At 37.4% G+C, this 19,730-nt stretch overlaps 1 protein-coding gene across 5 annotated transcripts in view; it reads right to left on the bottom strand.

Moving 5' to 3' along the window:
* NPHP3 (nephrocystin 3) overlaps positions 1 to 19,730 on the bottom strand; it is a 43,036-nt gene that overhangs the window by 13,415 nt on the left and 9,891 nt on the right. For 3 of the 5 annotated variants that reach the window (XR_008422590.1, XM_053903807.1, XM_053903805.1), the window contains exons 7-17: positions 17,772 to 17,928; positions 14,123 to 14,197; positions 11,990 to 12,163; positions 9,909 to 10,012; positions 8,571 to 8,685; positions 7,979 to 8,122; positions 7,407 to 7,504; positions 5,968 to 6,076; positions 5,487 to 5,569; positions 2,791 to 2,929; positions 983 to 1,147 (exon numbers count right to left, since the gene is read on the bottom strand). Coding sequence is in view for 4 of the 5 variants with exons in the window: in XM_053903807.1 (XP_053759782.1) it covers positions 983 to 1,147; positions 2,791 to 2,929; positions 5,487 to 5,569; positions 5,968 to 6,076; positions 7,407 to 7,504; positions 7,979 to 8,122; positions 8,571 to 8,685; positions 9,909 to 10,012; positions 11,990 to 12,163; positions 14,123 to 14,197; positions 17,772 to 17,928 (1,363 nt within the window). In the remaining variant the exon portion in view is untranslated. The remainder of the gene's footprint in view (positions 1 to 982; positions 1,148 to 2,790; positions 2,930 to 5,486; positions 5,570 to 5,967; positions 6,077 to 7,406; positions 7,505 to 7,978; positions 8,123 to 8,570; positions 8,686 to 9,908; positions 10,013 to 11,989; positions 12,164 to 14,122; positions 14,198 to 17,771; positions 17,929 to 19,730) is intronic. The other 2 variants (XM_019436596.2, XM_053903806.1) reach the window with 2 other exon arrangements.

The following is a 19,730-nucleotide window of genomic DNA, read 5'->3' as shown; positions in this document are numbered from 1 at the left end:
CAGATGATAACAATTATACTAGTCAGTATTTTCTAAACATTCACTACTATGTGCTAGACATCATGTCTAGGACCTCATTAGGGTCAAGGACCATCTCAACAAATTCTCTTCACATACCCTGTAGTAAGCTGGAAAAATCTACCCACAGCTTACCGAATTTACCCAAGGTTACACAGCTGTTAAACTGTGAAGAGCTGGGTTGTGAACTGAGGCATACTGACTTACTGAGTCCAAGCTCTTGAAGCGTAATTACACTAGCAATCAACAGAACATAAAATTGAAAAAAAAAAAAATTTTTTTTTCTCTTTTGGAAAGAAACTACTTTGTAAAGTACTGTAGTTCCTTTTTATCCCCAGGTTCACTTTCTGCAATTTCAGTTACCCATGGCCAAATGCGGTTTAAAAGCAGACACCCTTCTGATATTATGGTCAGAAGGTCAGTAGTAGCCCAAAGTTAGGTCCCAGTGCCTATGCCATCCACCTCACTCCATCTCATCATGTAGACATTTTATAATCTCAAGAAGGGTGAGTGCAGTATAATAAGACATTTTGAGAGAGAAAGAGACAACATTCCCATAATTTTTAGTACAGTACATTGTTATAATTGTTTTGTTTTATTATTAGTTATTGTTGTTAATCTCATACTGTCCCTAAATTATAAATTAAACTTTATCATGGGTAGGCACGTGTAAGGGAAAAAACATAGTTTATATAAGGCTCAGTACTATCCTGGTTTCAGGCATTCTCTGGGGTTCTTGGAATGTGTCTCCTACAGATAAGGGGGGGCTGTTGTAATAGCCATTTCATAAAGGTACTATGTAAGAATAATATTAGCCAAATTTTACACTTAACCTAAAATCACTGCAAAAGCAATTTTGTAATGCCAAATTTAAAATTTCAACTTTGTCTTATAGTGGAAACACTTAAAATAGCATGGGATGTTGACATTTATAGTTAAAAAACCGTATTACAATAACATCTACCTGTAGATGCTGAAACTTGAGCAAGCCACAACCATAAGTCAACAAGCACATTTTGTGTAAACTGTGAATGAGGGAGGTCAAGACAGCCCAGGACAGCTCAGGGTAGAGTTCCATCAATTCTGATTCACTCACACCATTGTGACTAACATTTATGAGGCAGAGAATCTAGGTAGAGAAGTGAATTAACAATGATCACCTCTGTAAGTAACAAAAAGCCATTAAAAGGTTATTAACTTCTTATTCAAACTTACTGTTCAAATGATTTAATAAAGAAACAGATTTCTTAGAATAAAACATACTTTCCAAAAGCCATTAATCAAGAATAAGATAGTGTATATAGTAAATCTAGCATGCCAAAAATAACACACAGAAACAAGTTTCAGGACAATTAAAGCCTCAGGAAACAGATTAAAACTAATGACAAAGTTCCAATTTTGGGACAATGGTAGAAGAAAATAGTTCTTTTACTATAGATGCCTGTTAATAGAAGACAACATATAACAAAACATCTCTAAAAGTACAGCTGAACCTACGAAAAAGAAATCCCCCAGGTGTCAGAAGTGAATAGGAAAGTGAACATCAGAGGGCTAAGGGCTGGAGCTGCTGTCCCTGGGGGAGGTGGGGATCCAGGACAGGCAACCTTCCCAGTAACTCAAATGCTTGGGTTTTCACACCCACAGCGGGGATGGAAGGTGAGCCCTTAAACCCGGTAAGGGGAGGAGTTAGAACTAGAAAGCTTGCCAACACCAGGGATCCAAGAGCTGTACCCTCAGTGAAGAGGTGCATGAGAAAACATCATCCCACAGACCAACCATATATGAAAGCTTACTTTAAAGCTCTAATAGTTAAGACACCATGGCATTGGCAAGGAATGAGCAAAACTGGAACAGAAGAGCTCAGAAAACAAAGTCATGTTAATTTGTGAGTGTGATAATCAAATTAGCAGAAAAGATGTACTCCAGAAAAATGAGGGGCGCCTGGATGGCTCAGTCAGTTAAGCATCCAAGTTCAGCTCAGGTCATGATTTCGCAGTCTGAGAGCTCGAGCCCCTCGTGGGGCTCTGTGCTGACAGCTCGGAGCCTGGAGCCTGCTTTGGATTCTGTGTCTCCCTCTCTCTCTGTCCCTCCCCCACCCATGCTCTGCCTCTCTCTTTCAAAAATAAACATTAAAAAAAAAATGAAAAGTTAGCTAACCATATGATAAAAGATTAAAAAGTAGATTCCTTCCTCACACAATAAACAAAAATAAATCCTCAAGATAAGGACTTACACAGGAAGAACAACACTGTAAAGTATTTTAAAGGGAAAAAAAAATACACAGGAGAACATTTTTATGATAACAAAAGATTTTTTTTTGACAATAAAAGATTTTCAAAATAAGATATAACAGGCATAGGTCATAAAATAAACTGTTGATAAATCTGACCTCATCAAAATAAAACTTTGTACAATGAATGATACCAAAAAGTTAAGACAAGAAACAAATAGGAAGAAGGAATTAATTTACAAACTGTGCAAAAAAGAGGATTTGTATTTAGCGACTCAATTAAAACTCAAGTAAAAAGGCTTGGATCAGCAAACCACATAAAAGGAGACAGGAATCACTAATAAACATGAACAGATGAAAAATCTCAATGATCATGAGGAAAATGCAAGTTTCTTGAGATACCACTTCTGGCCACAAGCACACTATGGTAGCCAGCATTCCTGTAGATGCTTGAAACATATTTAAGCACACATTTAAAAATAATTACTATTTACTTCAATTCACACATAAATGCAAACTTCTATGAGTTTATTACCCTTTACCTGTTTCATGAGTTCTTTATCCATATCATTTGCCAGGGACTCCTGGATAGATCGCAGAGCAAGTCTGTATAATGAAATAGTGTCTTGACACTGGAAACACTGATGAAGGATTTTATCTAAATTGCCTGCTCTCCCAGCACTGTTGGAATTGAGAATAGGTTTAATTTCTTACAGACAGCCAACATCTGTGAAAAATCTAGGGTAGATAAAAACAACGTGGTCTCTATTTTTTATACTTCAACTGATTAACAGGAATTCAATAAAACATGATATAGGAAAATGGTAGTTTTATGGGGCTGCCAGCATCATCAAGTTTATTTTAGTATACAGTTTAACTCGATGCAGTAAACACGTGCTGGGGACTTACTATATGTCAAGCAATTACTGCACATTATGGAACACAGAAATGAGTAAGACAGGCTACCTACATACAGGAAGCAGGAAAAGAATTATAAGTAAGTGTTATTAGTTAGCGATGCAAATTAAATTTGTTTAGAGCCAGGATTCAGAAAATATCAGGCTAAGAAAATCGGAAAATAGGGTGGTTTTAAAATATTACACAATATTTACCAATAGTTTCTTTTTTCAATATGAAGATATAGAGAGAGAAGAAGAAAAAAAAGGTCTAGAGTCTAATCAGACCTTCTAAAGGTCTAATTTGAGATTTCTTTCTAAGTCAGCATGAAGCCATTTGAGATTTCTTTCTAAGTCAGCATGACTGTACATAAACTTTGCTTAAACCAAAAGCCTGATTTATGGCTCACAAAATATTCATTGTACCTTGCCTTATAAACAAGTAGCCTAAAGGAAAGCCATCTTGTCCTTAAGATGCCAATCAATGCTCCTACACTCTGCATTCTGACATTAAAACTCATGATTCCTACCTATGTTAATCCATAATTTTTTGAGCTTTCACAAGATGCAAAAACAGTATATAACCCTGTAAAAACTGTTCATTCTTCAGAGCACTTTCTTTCCTGTGAAGATCATGTTTCCTAGGGAAGGTGTCCTACTGCGGGCTCGAATAAAACTCTCTTCGGGCACCTAGGTGGCTCAGTTGGTTAAGTGCCGGACTCTTGATTTCGGCTCAGGTTATGACTCATGGTTCGTGAGTGGTTCATGAGTTCGAGCCCCACATCAGGTTTTGTGCTCAGAGCGTGGAGCCTGCTTTGGATCCTCTGTCTCTCTCTCTCTGTCCCTCCCAACTTGTTCTCTCTCAAAAATAAATAAATGTTAAACTTTAAGAGATTCTAAAAGGTTTGTTCATCTTGTGTCAACACTCTTAAAATAGCTAAATTCAATAAATGTTATGAAATGTGTGCAAAGGGACTCACACTCTTGAACCATACTTCTGCAAGCTGTTGATGTTCACAGTGGCCAGATGGACTGCCAAAACTGAAAACAGTGGGAATATCACGGGCAATTCAAAATTTTAGAAGATGTTTTCGTTTCCAATTTGGTGCTCAAGATGGGAATGTGGAATTAAGAGACATGAGTACCAGGGGCACCTGGGTGGCTCAGTTAAGCATCTGACTTTGGCTCAGGTCATGATCTCATGGTGTGTGAGTTCGAGCCCCACACTGGGCTCCTTGTGGAGCATGGAGCCTCCTTGAGAACCTCTCTCTCTCACCCTCTCTCGCTGCCCCTCTCCCACCCATGCTTTCTCTCTCTCAAATAAACATTAAAAAAAAGAGAGAGAGAAGAGTACTAGATTCAGTGTCTAGAATATGAGTTGTACTAGGATTACCATCTATTGTGATGATCGTCAGAACCGTATTCATCTTTTTTACCTCTGGTTGTGAAGAGTTGAAGTAAGTTGAGACTGTACTGAAGAAGAAATGTAGTTACACTTTGTAAGGCTTACCTAAAGGGAAATGACTAATGGATATCATGGATATTTGTTTTTTAAAAATTTTTTTAATGTTTATTTAAGTTTGAGAGATAGAGACAGAGAGAGGGAGAGAGGGAGAGAGGGAGAGAGGGAGAGGGAGAGAGAGAGAGAGAGAGAGAGAGGGAGAGAGAGAGAGAGAGAAACAGAGCACGAGCCAGGGAGGGGCAGAGAGAGGGAGACACAGAATGTGAAGCAGGCACCAGGCGCTGAGCTGTCAGCACAGAGCCTGACACGGGGCTTGAACTCATGAGCTGTGAGATCATGACCTGAGCCAAAGTCGGACGCATAACTGACTGAGCCACCCAGGTGCTTCAACTAATGAATATCTGATATAGAAGAATCCATTTTAGGATGAAAGGTTTATCAGGATTTTAGAACACAGACAATGAAAAATTCCTACATACCTACCTACTAATATTTAAGGATACCTGAAATAACATTTGTTTGCCTCAGTTGCCTGTCATTTTCCCAAAGCTAGGGGCCTCAAGCAAGTGACAAGAAACACTCATGGACCCCAAATAAGAGCAAAGATGGCCTTCTGTGGCAACCCCCAGTAGGGATACGGTAAGCGTGATGAAAATTAGACAACTATATCCAACAAGTTATTATAATTCATGGGCTATCATCCATCTGCAGTCGCGAGTCACATTCTCACAGGGTGTTAGTGTCTCTGTTAGAATCAACAGAATCTGATATGAGTGGCACAAGAGATTGTCGCAGTGATCAGCTCTCGGTTTCCCAAGACAAGGAAGCAGTCTGCGGCAAACACAAGACATGCAGTTCATGTAAGCTCGCCACCACTTACCGCGCCATCACTTTGCCGAAAAGGGTGACATAAAGGGCATTGCAGGTTGTAGCAGAACGACAGTGTCGCTCTAGCTTCTTCTCCTGTACCAGTTTACCAAAACACAAAACAGACAAACAAAAACAAAACCACCCTGGAATTAAGCGGTCTTTACTATGGAGCCGTCAACAAATATCCCTGGCAGAAATGACATGGCTCCTGCCATCAGTGGCATCACTGCCATATGGTGGGGGACCGCAGATGCGGTTGGAATGCATATGTTCTTCTGCCTTTAAAAACACCTGGTTAATAAAGTAAAACTTAAGCCCCAAAAGGTTTTTATTGCTCCTTCTATATTTGTTAAAGAGCAAATGCATTTAACAATTATTAGACTCCAATTTCTCTTAACACAATAGAGAGTTCCTACATTGAATTTTAAGTCTCATATAAGGTGTCTTATAGGACAGTCGATAGAGAGTAAAAGAGCAGTAAAATTAAAAACACTTACCTGCTCTTTACTCAATTTAATGTCCATAGAGCGGCATTCTGCAATTATAATAGATTTTGCATCCTTTGGATTTAGAGGATCAAGATGAAGTGTAGGCCACAACCTTTTATTTAAAGGAAAAAAAATGAAATTCTCTTCTAATACAGCTAAAGCTGTAATCTACCCAAACACAAGTCAAAATCCATTACAAGAATTAATTTTTTAAATTTATTTTTATTTTATTTTTTAGAAGATTGATTTTAACTTTTTTTTTTTTTAACGTTTATTTATTTTTTTTTTGAGACAGGGAGAGACAGCATGAACGGGGGAGGGTCAGAGAGAAAGGAAGACACAGAATCTGAAACAGGCTCCAGGCTCTGAGCTGTCAGCACAGAGCCCGACGTGGGGCTCGAACTCACGGACCGCGAGATCATTACCTGAGCCGAAGTCGGATGCTTAACCGACTGAGCCACCCAGGCGCCCCAAGAGTTAATTTTTTATATTGCCTTTGTAATACCAGCAAAACTAATCTCTGTTAATCTTATTAGGTAATATTTGATTCTTTTCTAACATGCGTATCATTAGTTTCAGCAATTAATCCCAACAAAGACTTCTATTTTTTAATTATTATTATTGTTTTCATGTTTATTTTTGAGAGAGAGAGAAGAGAGGCAGAGCGCAAGCAGGGGAGGGACAGAGAGAGAGGGAGACACAGAATCCAAAGCAGGCTCCAGGCTCTGAGCTGTGAGTACGAGCCCGATGTGGGGCTCGAGCTCACAAACCATGAGATAATGACCCGAGCTGAAGTCGGACGCTTAACCGACTGAACCACCCAGGCGACCCCAACAAGACTTTTAAATAGTGTATACATTAGGCAGCAAAGTGGTAGAACACTTCCAGCTCTATGTTCTATACTATTAATAAAACTAAACATAGGTATTGTATTCGTGCCTATGAAGATAGTACAAGATAGCGTTTGTCCACAAATTACTCGTAATCCGATTGGAATTTAATCATCCTGCAACATGCATTCTCAATGCAACATGCATTCTCAATTTTCTCATCTGTAAATTTAACTGCCTGCTAGCCATCACTACTTGGAGCTACACCTGGCAACTCAAATCAACCATGTCCAAAAACGAAACTTCTAACCTTTCCTCCACAAACCTTCCCATCCTTTTTGTTCCCCATTTCAGTTCACAGAGCCACAATTTACTTGATTTCCCAAGTCAGAAACTTGGGGGCCGTTCAGCTTTCCCCTCCTTGACATCCCAGATCTAGCCTCCCACCAAATCCTATAGATTGTATCTTTCTCTTGAATTCATCCACTTCTCCCTATCCTCACTGCCACTTATATGAAAAACATAAAAACACAAACACATATCTTTTAAAACCTTTCCTTGTTTGTACTTAAGACACTTCAGTAATCTGAAAGAGCTAAAGTTAGGTCATACCTCCATGCTGGAGGGCATGTTTCCACATTCACAGAAACAATTACTCTTACATTCACTGGCAGTGGATCTATCAGCCATTTCATGTGTTTTTCCACTTGCTTAAAATATAAAAACAAAATTCATTCTATTAATTCAAAATATTTCAAAACAACCCAATAATAGCTCCCCAAGTAAAATGAAATTCTCATTACATCTCTCATTATTATCGAGGATAAAATCTTTTTTTTTTTTGGATGATTTATCTCAGAATATTAAAAGACAAGTGGCAAAATACTATTATTACTGACACAAGTTCTGGACACTTAAGGAAATGTCCAGGCCCTAAAAGTATGTCAAAACAAACAAATTTGTTAATTGGTGAATTCAATTGGTCTTTCCAATAAAATACTAGTGTCTACTGGCATAAAGAACATTTTTTATCCACATGCTTCCTCCCTAGAAATTAAGCAGAAATAACAGAACCAACATCAACATTTTCTTCTCATAAACATATTTAAATGCCTACTATAGCCATTACTGATATTTTTGTTTCTTTCTGAGAGTATCATTAGGTTACAAAGTGAAAACAGTACCTGAACTTGATCTATAGAATCAATAATGATGATGATACTGCCTTGATGACGGGCAGAGAGTTTTTCTAGCCAACGTGGAAATTCTTCTAGAAGCTTAGCAGGATCCAGTGTCAGAGCAGATACTGACCAAGAGTGCTGCATCAACTACAAGATGAAAACACATACAAATTAAAGTAGTTGCACGTTATCACAGTTGGTGGGAAATTTCTATCCCTACTTTTTAAACCAAACTTGAGTAACCAAGAGGACCCAACTGCATCGAGTATTATTTTTAACTTTCCACAAATCCAAAACAAATGGGTAATATTGAAAATTGAAAATTATTGGGTACTTGGCCCCAACGATTTCTGATCCTAAATAAAAATTCTGATAGTTCTGTGGGGCGCCTGGGTGGCTCAGTCAGTTGAGTATCATCTCTTGATTTTGGCTCAGGTTATGGCCTTATGCTTCTGTTCACGAGATCAAGCTGCATGTCAGGCTCTGGGCTGATAGCATGGAGCCTGCTTGGGTTTCTCTTTCTCCCTCTCTCTCTCAAAATAAATAAATAAACATCAAAAAAATTCTGGTAATTCCAAATCATGCCATATTATACCTTTAGAGTTAGCCGTTTAATAATCAATGAAGGCTCTGAGCTGGTTGACATGGGCCTTCCCACAAAATGAGAAAGAATTAGCGTGTTAGGGGAATTCTTCTGTTGCAACTGAATCCTGAAAGAAAAAGACCTTTTATAAGACTGATAAAACTCATTTGTTATCAATACAAAAAAGAATTCACAATGCATTAAACATCAAATGCTACCTAGCTCTCAGCAATCACCTATCAGTCACTTTTGAATAAACATGGGAGATTTCCATCTTTATTCCACTTTTAGATTGTTTTAAATAAACCTTTAAAAATTATAGGTTCATTTTAATTAAAAATTGATATTAAATAATGGAAACCAACATAGTGTACACTTGAAGTTAAAGTATTAGTGAAATGAGCATTAACCTTTAACTAAAAATATGTTAGAGGAAAAAAGGAAGCTTCTTTGCTAGGTAGAAAAATATTATTTTCTAAAAAAATATTATTTTCCACTAAATAAAAGGGCAGTAAAAAGGAAACAACACATGCTAATTCTTCAATGTAAATCATAATTATGAAAGAAAATATTCTAATTGTTTTTAAATAATAGGAACTAAAATGAAAGTAAAAGAGAGTTTATCAGCGTCTATAACCCTTAGTCCCTAATTTGAAGAATGACTTTACATTCATAATACAAGTCATCCTTTATTTTGTTGTTTTTTTTTTAACGTTTATTTATTTTTGAGACAGAGAGAGACAGAGCATGAACGGGGGAGGGGCAGAGAGAGAGGGAGACACAGAATCGGAAGCAGGCTCCAGGCTCTGAGCCATCAGCCCAGAGCCCGATGTGGGGCTCGAACTCACGGACTGCAAGATCGTGACCTGAGCTGAAGTCGGACGCTTAACCGACTGAGCCGCCAAGGCACCCCAAGTCATCCTTTATTTTGATGTACTTTATGACTTATTTCACTCTAAACAGTCTTTGTCTTATTTGAAATATTAAAATCCCAATGAAACTTTTAAGATGAAGCTGATAACTGAAAACAAAGGCACATCCCCTGTAGAATTCACCTAATTCTATTCCACACTGACCACTCCCTCACACAGCACGTGCTTGGCTGTGACCCACATAATTAATATAAACAATCACAAATGCTCAAATTTCCAATTCCTTTCTCATTCTGTATTCTAACATCCAAATTGTACACACTTCGGGGCATGAATCTATTATTTTATACGTTTTTGCTTTTTTTAATGTTTAGTACAGACCATGCAGGAAGGCAGGCAGGCAATAATACATTTTGTTGAATGAGTTCAGTAATTCGAATGATGACAATGGTAACAATGTAATTGTACTGCATCATACCACTTTGATAAAAGAAGGGACTTTCCAGAACCTGGTCCTCCAGATACAAGAAGGGGTGGAATTGGTGCTGGTGCCGCCACTAGATCATTAAGCCGTTGGTAATACTAGAAACAAAAATGAATTTAAATTGCAAGGAAGCATACACCTCTTATAATACTAGAGTCAACTTCTGATCATGCTCTGAAATCATTAGAGAAAAGCTGCATGAGAAAATGAAATCTACTTTTAGTCAACAGGATCCTCATAATTGCTTATTTTTATGGCTGGTTAAATATGCCCAAAATAGTAAACTAAGAATGAGTCCCAATTTTTTCTACACATAGTGCTGCTATAAATTAACGGATGAGAGACAACACTTAAGATCCCCACTGGGTTTTACAACATTCAGATTTTGCAGAATGCTGCAGGAAGGCCAATGTTTTATCCTGTATTCCCTAAACCACAGAAAGTATCACAGAAGGCTTTGAGGGAGTCAGCAGGCATCCTCAGTCTGCTGGTCAGAAGAACACCATCCTACACACCCCCACAGTTTCCAGGGATTTCTGAAAATGGGTCCGAACAAGAGCAGTTTTGTGTGGGCCCTTTATCTGAGTCTCCCAACCTGCCACGGAGAATCAGGTTAGGACAGACTGCCTACCTGAGATCTTTCTGAAATTAAGTGAGCTCTCGGCAAAGTCCAAGAACCCATATATCTCAGGCTTTCCCCAGACACTAAAAAGTTGTTCAGAGATAAAAAGGCCACACTCAGAAAACCAAAATACCTCAGTATTTACTGGGGACTTGGCAAAGTTATCTTGGGGGCTGAGATGTTATTAAATGTACCAGTGGTCTAAATGACAGCAGATAAGGAATTAAAAGAATTTGTAATAAGTAGCTTGTGGTTAGCTTTAGGGAAGCAGACATTTCTAACAACTACAAGTTACTATTTGGTATAGTTTTTCAATCAATTTTTGTTTGCCATATTATGAACACAGAATATATTCCCCAGGAACTCAAATTATTCTGATAGCAATGGTGCGTCTCAAAAAGCAAAAGACTTCATTGATTTAGAACCCTGTAAATCCTAACAACTTAGTTCATGTTCCCACATAAAGCCCATTTATAAAACCATGGTTCCCAAGTTCAGACTACTTGCCATAGAAGAAAGAGCATAGGATTAGGAGCCAGAAGATCTAGGTTCAAATCCCAGATCTGCAGTCTACTCCATGTGTGTGCTCTCTTAGGCAAACTGTAACATGAACTTTAGGTTCTTCAATTATGAAATAATGATAGCAATACCTCTCTTATAAAATAGCATATTTTATATGCTATATAGTTACATTCATCATGTGCCAGGTACTGTGCCAAGTGGTCGACGTGCTTTACCTGGCTGAGTCCTCCCAACAACCCTGTCAGGTAGGTAAACTACTAAATCTCATTTTACAGACAAGGAAGTCAAAGGTCAGAGCTTAGTAATGATCACAATCCAGAGTTAGGAAATGGTGGAACCAGGACATAAACACAGACAGTCTCAATTATAAAATTTCTATGCAAATACTGCTGCTAGTGACAGCTAGGATAATATTCTTTAAAACATTCATTCTTACATTAATTTTTAAATATTATTAATTTTTTTGAATTTGGACATAGATTGTGTACTTCAAGTTCCATTAATTTGTTTAGATATCTGTGGATGCTAATGAACTGATCAGCCTATTGCATTAACTACTGTGCTGTTTCCTGAATGTTTGACATTTTGATTCCTCCAAGCCTTGGAAGAATAGAGAGCCTTACGAGTTTTATCAAGTTTCTTAGCTATCCTAAGCTTGGTTTGGTGAACTTCAGATGGTAGCATAAAGCACATGTAGTTGATAAGTCCTCATCTGTAACTAAAAATGTTTGATGTTCATAAATATAGTTGAACCTCACTTTTCTTTCATATGATACAAAGTTAAGCAAATGCCTCAGTATGGATAATCAAGCCACGAGGACAATTATGAACTAACAATTATGAACCTTGACTATATTTAGGTAAAACCACAATCATAACAGAGTCTTAAGTGGTGACTGATCTTTGTTGGAACAATACTCCAAATGCTCACTTTGTCAAATCCCAATTCGTGGGCTGAATTTGAAGCCTGTTGGAAAGTTTCCATTTGCTCTTGTTCATCATGTATGTCCCACAGAACATCACCAAAATCATCTTCTTCTGGAATAGAATCTTCACTGCCCAAATCCTTAGTCTCCATGTCTGTGTTCTCAAAGCCCAGGATGTCCTGAACACCAAGAGCAAGCACACGAAAGTGAACAAAGAACTTAAACATCTTGTAGCAGTGTTAGCACACAGGCCTAAGGTGGTCTTCACTTACTGAGAGGGACAAGTCCAAACCTATGGCCTTCGTATACTACCAACAAGAATAAATATAAAACCATAAAAAAACATGAGTTTAAAAATAAAGAAATATTAAAATGATAAACACAAAGATCTTTCTCTTTTATTAAAAATAGAAGGGCATTTGGGGCCCCCAACTGGCTCAGTCAGTAGAGCATGTGACTCTTGATTCTGGGGTCATGGGTTCAAGCCCCACACTGGGTGCAGAGCCCCACACTGGGTGCATATCTGGGTGCAGATATGTTGTTCCTCAAACAGTAAAGATGGCAAATATGTCCACTTTCCTTTGCTGCCATTTATTCTGCTCAATTAATTTTATTTAACTGTGGTCCTAAAATTCACAAGATTGTTGAGAAGATAAAAATTGATGTCAATTTTTATACTAAAGAACACTGTACAAAATGTGTTGCCAGAAGTCATATCATTATATTCTCAAGCTCATTCTTTTTCTCTGATAACAAATCTCCATACTTTTAATACAAATTAATTAGAAAAAGTAATCTAATCCCTAACTTCCCAAATAGAATCCCAGGTCCCTGCAGGGGTGTCCGCAGGTATGGGCAACTGCAGGCTAAACGTGGTACATCTTTCTATTGCGCCCATTTTACTTTAAGGGTGTGGGTTCTTTAAGGGTTCTTTTTCTTTTTATTCTCATTACTAGCATCGTATTTATTTATTTATTTATTTATTTATTTTTAATGTTTTTTTTTTTTTGAGAGAGAGAGATAGAGCATGAGCAGGGGAGGAGCAGAGAGAGACGGAGACATAGAACCTGAAGCAGTCTCTAGACTGAGCTGTCAGCACAGAGCCCGACGTGGGGTTCGAACTCATGAACTGAGAGATCATGACCTGAGCTGAAGTCGGACACTTAACCAACTGAGCCACACAGGTGCCCCTCATTACTAGCATTTTAGAGGATATATAATTTAAAATAATTTTTTATATTAAAAATAAACACAGGTATAACATTAAGCAGAATATAGAACTCACATAAATTTACAAGTTAATACTTGAGATATCACAGACACTTTCAGCCCGACACACTTACTATGATCCATGACCTCAGACTCTTAGAGATATGATTTCACCCCTCTGTGTTGTAGGGATAATGTAGTGGATAAATTTGAAAAAGGTTTTTCTAATTTATAAAAGTTCAAGGTGCACACAAAACCTTGAATAAGATAAACATCTTCCCTCAAATACTTATACTTTTCACCTGGCACTTTTGCAATCTACTGTACACTTATCAGGTATTGAGGCATCAAATAGCTTTGTGAAACAAATGACAGATAAAGATACATGGTACTTGGGGCGCCTGGGTGGCTCAGTTGGTTAAGCATCTGACTCTTGGTTTTGGCTCAGGTCATGATTTCGCAGTTCGTGGGTTTGAGCTCTACATTGCGCTCTGTACTGGCAGTGCAGAGCCTGCTTGGGATTCTCTCTCTCTGCCCCTCCCCTGCTCATGTGCTCTCTCTATCAAAATAAATAAATAAACTTAAAACAATAATTTAAAAAAATACATAGTACTAGTAATACGATGACAATACCACAGGATAGACAACCACCAGAAACAGTGGCACTTTCCCAGGTATTATTTTCTCCGCCCCCCCCCCCCCCCCCAGGTATTATTTTCAAAAACACAAATAAGTTGTTTTCATTGGAAGACCCAACTTTATGGAAAACAGTCTTAGAAAGAAAAATTTTTTTTAACTAGGCTCTACACCCAACATGGGACTCCAACCCACAATTCTGAGATCAAGAGTTGCATGCTCTTCTGAGCAAGCCAGCCAGGCGCCCCTTAGAATATTTTAGATAAAATCTTACAAGGAATGCATATTTTTACCTGTTTAATAATCTTTTCCACATAAATATAAATTTTATATACTCCTTCTGTAGGATCTCCAGAGTGATCAATGATCTGGAAAAAAGAAAAAAGTTCAACAATAACATGAAAAAAACAATAACAGGAGGAGGTGGTGATGGTAAATACTTCTATAGAAGTTATATGTCAGGGATTATCCTATGTAATACTTTACATATTAGTTCATCTGTCCTCACAACAATCCAATGAGAGAGACACTATATTTTTTTTCAAGAACAGAATTTAGTGATTCATCACTCACATAACACAGTGCTCATTGCAACCTCATTACCTCTCACCCCTTTAGCCCTTTCCCCCACCCAACACCCTGCCAGCAACTCTCAAATTGTTCTCTGTACTTCAGAATCTCTTATGGTTTGTTTCCCTGTTTTTATATTATTTTTGCTACCCTTCCCTTATGCTCATCTGTTTTGTATCTTAAATTCCACATATGAGTGAAATCATAGGGTATTTTGTCTTTCTCTGACGGACTTATTTTGCTTAGCATAATACACTCTAGCTCCATCCACAATGTTGCAAACAGATGCAAGATTTAATTTTTTGATCACGGAGTAATATCCCATTATATATATATACATATATACCACATCTTCTTTATCCATTCATCAGTTGATGGACATTTGGGCTATTGTCGGTAGTGCTGGTATAAATATTGGGGTGCACGTACCCCTTCAAATCAGCACTCCTGTATCCTCTAGATAAGGTATTTACCTAATAGTGTGCAATTGCTGGGTCATAGGGTAGTTTCTATTTTTAATTTTTTGAGGAACCTCCTTACTGTTTTCCAGAGTGGTTGCACCAGTTTGTGCAAAAGGGTTCCTTTTTCTCTACATCCTTGCTTTAGCTATTAGGGGGTCTTTTCTGGTTCCATACAAATTTTAGGATTGTTTGTTCTAGCTCTGCAAAGAACACTTGTTATTTTGATAGGAATTGCATCGAATATGTAGATTGCTTTGGGTAGTATTGACATTTTAACAATATTTGTTCTTCCAATCCACGAGCACGGAATGTTTTTCCATTTTGTGTGTGGGTGTGTCTTCTTTAATTTCTTTCACAACCTTTCTATAGTTTTCAATGTATAGATTTTTCACCCTTTGGTTAGGTTTATTCCTAGGTATTTTATGGTTTTGGTGCAATCGTAAATGGGATTGATTCCTTGGTTTCTCTTTCTGCTGCTTCATTATTGGTGTATAGAAATGCAACCATGGGGCACCTGGGTGGCTCAGTCGGTTGAGCGTCTGACTTCAGCTCAGGTCATGATCTCATGGTTCGTGGGTTCAAGGTTGGCATCAGGCCGCTGATGTTAGCACAAAGCCCGCTTCAGATCCTCTGTGGCCCTCTCCCTCTGCCCCTCCCCCACTTGTGCTGTCTCTCCCAAAATAAATAAACTTAAAAAAAAGAAATGCAACCAATTTCTGCACAGTGATTTTATATCCTGCATCTTTGCTAAATTCGTGTATCAATTCTACCAGGTTTTTTGTGGAGTCTTTTGGGTTTTCCACATAGAGTATCACTGTCTGCGAAGAGTGAAAGTTTGACTTCCTCCTTGCTGATTTGGATGCCTTTTATTTCTTTGCGTCGTCTGACTGCTGAGGCTAGGACTTCCAACACTATGTTGAATATCAGTGGTGAGAGTGGACATCCTCAGATCAATTTCCTAGGTGTTCAAAGGGTTTGGTGCTGATCTAGCTGCAATTCAGGGATAAGACAAACTCAGGGTCTCCATGGTGGTCCACTATCTTCAGACACAATTACTTTTAATTTTTTTTTTTTTTTTAAGAGAAAGGGCGTGCCCAAGAGGGGGAGGGGCAAAGGAGAGGGAGGGACAGAATCTCAAGCAGGCTCCATGCCCTACATGGAGCTCAATCATGTGAGATCATGACCTGAGCTGAAATCAAGACTTGGACACTTAACTGACTGAGCCACCAGGTGGTATTGTTAATACTTCAATTTCACAGAAGAGGAAACGGAGGCAAGTTATGCAAACTGTTGGAGGTCACACAAGGGGATTTATTGTGAACAATGGGAACAGTGTTGCAATAAAACAAAAAATACACTTTTTTCACTTACTTATCCAAATTCTTATATACATCCATACCACTCAAAATATATGACCTTCAAAATACATCAAAATCAATTTTTATAATAAGACTATAATTCTATAAAACAAAAAAGCAAAATGGTATTCTGCTATATAAAACAGTAGTCTTCTGAGTTTTCTGAAAGAAGAATGCCCTACCTATAAAGAACATGTGTGTTGCTAGTAAATGATTATTGGATAAAATTAGAGTAGGGCAATGGTTTTACGAAGCACATCAAGTGAACCAGAATGGAAGTTTATCCTATGTTTCCATTTATAATCATGGTAGACAGATCTTATTTTACTCCTATTTTATAAAATAAATTCATCCCTCTAGCGTATTAATTTTAAAAATCAATTTACAAATAGAATAGAGATCTGAAAGAAAAGTCAGTATCATTCCTCTTAGGATCTAGTGGACTAAGCTCATACTAATGTAATTAAAGCAAATAATGAAATGGTTCTGGAGATTATAACAAAATACACTATTTTGTGTTGGGCTCTTTAATGTTACATTGGGCTCAAGCTTTTTCAATACTAAATGATGTAAAAAAAATGCTTGTGTTCACATTCGATCTTATTTCTTGAATGGGCACAGAGAAATAAAAACAATGTCAAAATCCAAGTTGTTTTCAACTATATTCTTTTTTTTTTTAAGACTTTAAGTAATCTTTATACCCATTGTGGGGCTTGAATTCACAACCCTGAGATCAAGAGTTGCATGCTCTACTGACTGAGCCTGCCAGGTGCCCCTCAACTGTATTCTTAACACAACTGTAAGAATTTTTAAGTTATCTCAGTGTGCAGTAAGGCAAAGCCTGTAATCTCTATTCTAAATATTATCCCACCATGCATCTAAGAATGGTCAAATCTCTCATACTCTTATTCACTGTTTTGCTTTTCCCAATGCCCTTCGAAGAGGTTGCTATGAAAAGGCTCTTTCTTACACTGATCCTTGGTAGTAGACAAAAGGACTCTGTAGAGTACAGTAGACAAAAGGACTCTGCACTTGGGGAGAAAAGCACAGGAAAAAATCTGATTTTTCCACTCATAGATCATACCCTTTGTAGCTGTGTATTGCTATTTATCCCTTTCTTTTTCTCATAGTCGACAACTAAGTCTATTGGCTCTACTGTCAAAATTTACCAATTCCTGTTTCTCATCACTTCCTCTACCTCCACCCTGGTCCAAGCCACCAGCATCTTTCACCTGGTAACTGCAAGAGCTCTCCAACTCTGCCTTCCTCCACTACACGGCAGCCCAAGAACATCCTTGTCAGAATTGTATTTCTTCTACTGCTGCTTAAAGTCTTCCAATGACTCAAGTAAAAACCCCCAGGTTAAAAAAAAAAAAAATCTCACTTGCAGTAAAAAAAACAAGGTTTCTATAGTGATCTCCAAGGTTCTTTACCCTTAGCTCCCAGTCACCTGTCCTATTAATCTCCCCTTACTCACTCCCACCTCATGGCCTTTGCTCTAACACTTCCCTTGGGCAACCAGGTTCTTAAAAAAATAATCTTCTGAATTTTACCTTGGCTTTGTTGGTCTTGTTCAGGTTAGAAACTTGATCAATCAATTGCTGGATGGAGTTGGAACTGACTTTCCCATCCTCTAAGCGATGATAGATTAATCGTGGTTTGCCTTCAGGGTTTTTCAGAAAAGCTTCTTCGCAGTCTTCCAATAAAAGGCTAGATTGGAAATCAGTATTTCTTGTCCTACACTGCACTATGGCAGCAAACAATCAACCTAAGTGTCAATAATGGCAGTTTAAAGCAATGACAAGGGGCCAGAAGCCCAGGGACAGAACAAGTGCACCTTTCCAAAAATGGATGTTTTATAGCTCTGTTCCAGCTTAGCCAGAAAATATAATGCATTCATTAGCAGACAGAACAAGTACAATAAATTCTGCATTAAATTGAATCTCAAAGCATACATAACTTTAATTTTTCAAATCTAACAACAACAAAAAAACTCTCAAAAAATACTGTAAACATGGCTCAAAATAATGGACCAGACTCATGAGACTTTGCAAATAAATGGAAACCTAATTCCACTTAGAAATACATAATTTCAAAATTAAAATACAATTATTATCAAACCCAGTGCTTCAAGATTTTTCTCTTCTCTAGTCTGTTAGCCTTTCTCATCCAATGAACGACCTGAATCTTTATACCCAAGATACAGTATGAGAAAGATCCAGAGGCAGATGGGGGAGGTCAGATGGCTAGTAAAATCTTAGTTGAAGTACAGGGTTAAAAAAAAAATTCTAACTTTGCTACAGGGTACCTATTTAAATTCTAGAAAAATCTTAAAATAACCTACCAGTGTTTTCTACACGGCAAGGAAAATTACAACCAATTCCCCTTTCTAAAAAGCATTAATTGAAAGATTGTCTAGAGAGGCAAATTAGTGTGTGTATGCAAGGGAGAGCTATTACATGATTCACAATTTACATAATATATTAAAATACTAGCCCCAATACAAAACAGAGTAATGTTCTATCATACATCTCTGTGCCAATCCAATCAAACCAAACCAAAGAATTTTTCCTTGTTCAAATCATTCTGACCATGTTCTATATAATTTTTGGATTTTGGTTCTTTTGTTATTACTTTGGGAGAAAAGTCTGTGGTGCATGTGAATACTAAAGAATGGGCCACTGTTTAGGCACATGTTGCTATTTCAAAATCACTCCCTACAAAATTGACACGTGGGGCTCACATGAAATGATATGACATCTGGGATTTGGTTCAAATTCTTTGGTGGGAGGGAAGAATATGGGGCTACTGGGTACTGCTAAGGGGACATGATTCTAGAGTCATCTTTTGAGAAGAATGGGGGAGTCATCATGAGAAGTGAAGGAACAACCTGAGAAAAATATAAGCTCTATCAACCCTTGTTTACGGTGTGAAGCCTACAATTACTGCCATATTTCTTGACAGCCATGAAATAAACATTAAGGAAATAAAATAATCAGCAGATGGAATATGAAAAAATTAAAGCAAAATAAAGGCAAAGCATAGGTGAAGAAATGATTAAATTTTAGAAATTAAAATTCTTATTCTTTAAGAATAAAGTTTTTAAAATGTAAAATAAATAAAATTTTAGTTAAAGAAGATAAGCTGAAATCTGCCAAGCAAAGTAATAAAAGATGAAAGAAATGAAGGATAAAGGGTAAAAGATTAAGGGTAAAAGATTAAGAGGGATTTAATATGAGAAAGATAGAAATAAATGTTAAAAATGTAAAAATAATGTGCAATATTTTATTAACTAAACATGGATAAAAGGTAAAGAAAAAACAAGATGGTTTAAAGGATTAGAGAATAAGAGAAAAACAACAAATGACATATTACCACCTGAGATAAAATACTACCCAGATATTAAATAATAAAACAGAATATATCCTTAATAAATATAAAAAAATAACAGGAAAAGAAAAGGGGCGAGGGAGGAAAAGAACCCCAAGTAAAAGGGAATCAAGTGGAAAGAA

Source organism: Panthera pardus, unplaced genomic scaffold (assembly GCF_024362965.1).
Source record: "Panthera pardus isolate Hobbes unplaced genomic scaffold, ASM2436296v1 HiC_scaffold_16, whole genome shotgun sequence".
Lineage (NCBI taxonomy): Eukaryota > Metazoa > Chordata > Mammalia > Carnivora > Felidae > Panthera > Panthera pardus.
This window is presented reverse-complemented; position numbering and strand designations above follow the sequence as displayed.